Source organism: Neodiprion lecontei, chromosome 5, assembly GCF_021901455.1.
Source record: "Neodiprion lecontei isolate iyNeoLeco1 chromosome 5, iyNeoLeco1.1, whole genome shotgun sequence".
Taxonomy (NCBI): Eukaryota; Metazoa; Arthropoda; class Insecta; order Hymenoptera; family Diprionidae; genus Neodiprion; species Neodiprion lecontei.
Genome location: NC_060264.1, coordinates 14886319 through 14890346, shown reverse-complemented (window position 1 = coordinate 14890346; position 4028 = coordinate 14886319). Strand labels below are relative to the sequence as shown.

At 29.9% G+C, this 4028-nt stretch overlaps 1 protein-coding gene across 1 annotated transcript; it reads right to left on the bottom strand.

Annotated features, from left to right (window-relative positions):
* Nucleotides 1-985: 985 nt before the first annotated feature.
* LOC124294399 lies at nucleotides 986-3698 on the bottom strand. The gene is made up of 4 exons (XM_046739350.1): nucleotides 3032-3698; nucleotides 2319-2921; nucleotides 1902-2185; nucleotides 986-1822 (listed from the first exon to the last, which is right to left on the bottom strand). Exons 1-4 carry the CDS (start codon nucleotides 3510-3512, stop codon nucleotides 986-988), a joined length of 2205 nt encoding a protein of 734 aa, XP_046595306.1. The 5' UTR covers nucleotides 3513-3698.
* Nucleotides 3699-4028: the final 330 nt, after the last annotated feature.

Genomic DNA, 4028 nt, shown 5'->3' with positions numbered 1-4028 from the left:
CAAAATTATATATAATTATTAGAAGAATCCTACATATTTTTTACTTATCTGCTCACATATTAATTAAGATAAAAATGATATTCATTAGAAAAATGCCATTTATTTACTTTACGAATGATAATTTGGAACATTTATACAATGGATTAGAACTTATTATGAAATTTGAAGAAAACATACGGATAGATATATTATTATTCATTTAATTTCATACTTTCAATTTAAGAAAATTAATATATACAAATAAATAATTATTTATTTCAATCAACTATTCAACTTAATTACCTCTATTTATATCCTATCATATTATTGTATAATATGAATATTTATAAATATATATATATGTATATATATATATATTAGGCTGATTCAAAAAAAATGGCTAATTTTTTTTTTTCGAAATCCCCACATAAAAACTTCCGAGAAGGTGTGAAAAGACGCCTGTAAAAAGCAGAGCTCTTAATATTATTATTTAGAGGTCGCGCATCGGGAATTTCTATTTCCCATTTAAATAACACAGGAAGAAATTTTTTTAAATTTTGCAATTTCGTATTTTTGCAACGGCTCATTGAATCAGCGGACCAAAGCATATTCTTGTAGGAAATTTGACGCTCTACAAAAAAGGTCCTTACAAAGTTTTCGATAGACACACTCCTTCAAAAGTTATTCGAGGTCAAAGTTGAACTTACAAAAAAATTCAATGTTTTTTTTTTTTTCGATGATACTATGAATCTTTTCTCATTATTTTGTTATAAAGAAGATAGATTTCGGAACAATTACATTTTTAAATAGTCAAGTGCATCAGTTATGGATTCTCCATGATAACATGTTTATTATTTAACATCGCATTTTTGTAAGGTAACTTTATATTGACTCGATGGGAAAATTAATGATTGAAAAAGCCCAATTATAGTCAGATATATTTATTGTGTTATATTCTATAACTTTCACAGTTAGATTTCTCGTCTATAATATTCTCAAATAAAGACTATTTCAAGGTTGTTTTATTACAATCTGGGAAACTACGACGATGTTCTTGGACGACTTGCAATAGATACTGTAATTGTTCTTCGTTCTTGGTTAAACAGTTGTTGTAATCCTCAATCAGAGCAATACCTCGTTCTGCTGAGTCATTAACTACAGAAAGTCTTCTAAAAAAATCTAAATTATCTCTATAACTTTCATTATTAGACCATAATGATACGTCGACTTCAAGAAAATCGTATGATAAATCGAAGGCTTCAAAAAGCATGAGTGAATTTTTCGAGACGAATTCACTTAAATCTTTATCAAAAAATGATTCCAATTCGATTCCTTTAGCAACGTATCGTTTTTCTCGAATAATTTTACTCTCCTTATTATTAATAATTGCTTCACACATTTTTTTTTTTATTTCATTTGAGACATTGTTGTCAAACAATGCCAGTGCTGCTAGTTCTTCATTCATGTACCATAGATGATCACTAAATTTTTTTAATGCTTTTAGTACGACTGATGATTGAATTTCCTCGCAAAGAAGTAACTTTTTCAACAATTGCAAATCATTATTCGGTGCTTCGATTGCCAACGAACAAGTAAACCATACTTTAATGTAGATTAAAATAATAAAAATACATATTTGACGCAAACTATTAATTTCTCGTTTAGAAAGAGAAAATTGGTCTCTGAACATGAAAATTTTCAAGCTGTAAATGGCCTTATTCATCCATCGAGCATGATGCATCGTTCCTGGACATTTGAAACTTATCTCATTTTCTGGAAGACCATCAAGAAAAATCAATGATAACTCGAGAAGTTCTTTGTAATCATTCCTTGGCTGAGTAACCTGTTTAAAAAAATTTTTTAATTAAAATCTTTAAACACGAATTCCCAACTATTTCAAATATAAATTATAAGAAATATACCGTTAAGAAATTATCGATGAGATTAATTATTTCAAGTCTGTCTGTATTCAAGGCATTTGCAACAAATTCATCTTTCATGCCACTTTGATACTTTAAATGATCGGCTTTGCTCCACCAATTTTTAAATCGCCCAAAAATAGGTACACTGGGACCAGAAGTTGTGGGCCAAAACACCTCAAAAACTCCTTTCAAAATAATTTCGAAAATGTGGTGGCGACAAGGTAACCAAATTAGTTTCCGGTTCAATTTTCTTTCAATCAAAGCGGCTGTGCCATTTAGTATTCCTGTAAATAATGTATGAATATGTAAATTAAAGATAGTGCCAATTATTAAGAGAAACATAAGTGAGAAAATAGTATTAATTAGTAGGTATTAACTAGATTTTCAATTATTTAAAGATAACGAAACAAACCATACCAGTATTCACTGCTGGAGTGTCAAAGCACATAGCCTTAATGTAAGGAGTAACTTTCCAGTCTTCCAATGTATTTAATATAGCTACAGCATGATTTTCTGCAGTTCCGTCAAATATTTTTGGTACACCGAGGAGTTGATTGACGTTCGAAGTAGATAATATTATTGCAATTCTATCTACAGATTCAGAACCGGTCAAATCAGTTAAAATTTTACCATCCCAATGTACAGTATAGCGATCTTCAGTTTTAAACTTTTCTTTCAAGTGCTCTGCGATAGCTTGTCTAAATCTAAGACGGGCTCGCCGGATAGTACTGTAGCTTAAATTTAATGTTTCAATATCTATTCCAATACTTTGGTAAGCAGGAGCTAAGATAAAAGTAGCATTTCGACTAGTAACATTTGCTCGATCGAGGGCAGATACAAGTTCAGGAGTCATTATATCAATTTTAGGAGGAGGATTTGGCTGACTAGATGGAGGTTCAAAGTCAGAAAACATTTCTGATTGTTGACTTCCAGATGTCGTTCCTGTACCAATTGTCGATTGGAACCGTGAAATAATACTACCATCCTGAACTGGACTACTAGTTGTAGGCTGATTAATACCTATTATCAAATATATATGATTAACAGCTAATACTTAAGAAACAAATGCAATCCTATTTGAGATAAAATATGAAATAATTGTTTTCTAAAAAAATAAAATAAATAATAACCATCAACATCAATATCCATGGCAACTTGATGAATTTCTTCATTTGAAGCACTTGTGTCAATAAATCCATAACGTTTGTTAGATCGTTGAGATTCCAAAAATAGTTTTTTTGTATCATCAAGTTTTTGCTTCGGATCTAAACGAGCAATATCAAATAATTTTACAAACTTTTCTTTTAACATTGTCTCTTTTTTTTTCTGCGTAGTAGATTTTTTTCGATATCGACTTTTCTTGAGTTTCAACCATTCATTAAATAATTGTAAAACTTTCTGCACAGCATGAGAATTTTTGCAAGTTGGAAGTCCAGCTTGTAACCATTTTTCTTCAACTTTTTTTATTGTACCTGAAGCACTTTTTTTTAATGTTAGTTTGTGTATACAATGCTGATATAAGAACGCTGATAAAACCTCTCCGTTTGTTGGTAATTTTCGTCCAACAAGATTTTCTTTGATATCACCAATTAAGTATTTTTTATTTTCCATTATAGTCAATGAAATGATAAACAACAAAACAATAAACTTAGAGAGCAAAATAATAAATAGTAATATCTGAAGTTCGATTGAAAAGAGAGTTAGAAACAATGTGGCACAGTAACGAGGAAAATCAAAACATGTGTCTTTTAGGTTATGTCGGTAAACAAGTGAACTCCATTTCTGAATGAGCTACTGTAAGTAATTTTTTTTTAATAAAGCAACTTCAGTTCATTCGTTTGAAAAAAAGCGCCTAAACCAAAGGTTTTGTGCCGAAAGACGAATCTACTTATAAGTAAAGTTAAAAAAATCTCCGAATAGCAAAAATACATCAGGAAATATTATTACTAGCAAAATATTGAGAAAAGATTCATAGTATCATCGAAAAAAAAAAAAAAACATTGAATTTTTTTGTAAGTTCAACTTTGACCTCGAATAACTTTTGAAGGAGTGTGTCTATCGAAAACTTTGTAAGGACCTTTTTTGTAGAGCGTCAAATTTCCTACAAGAATATGCTTTGGTCCGCTG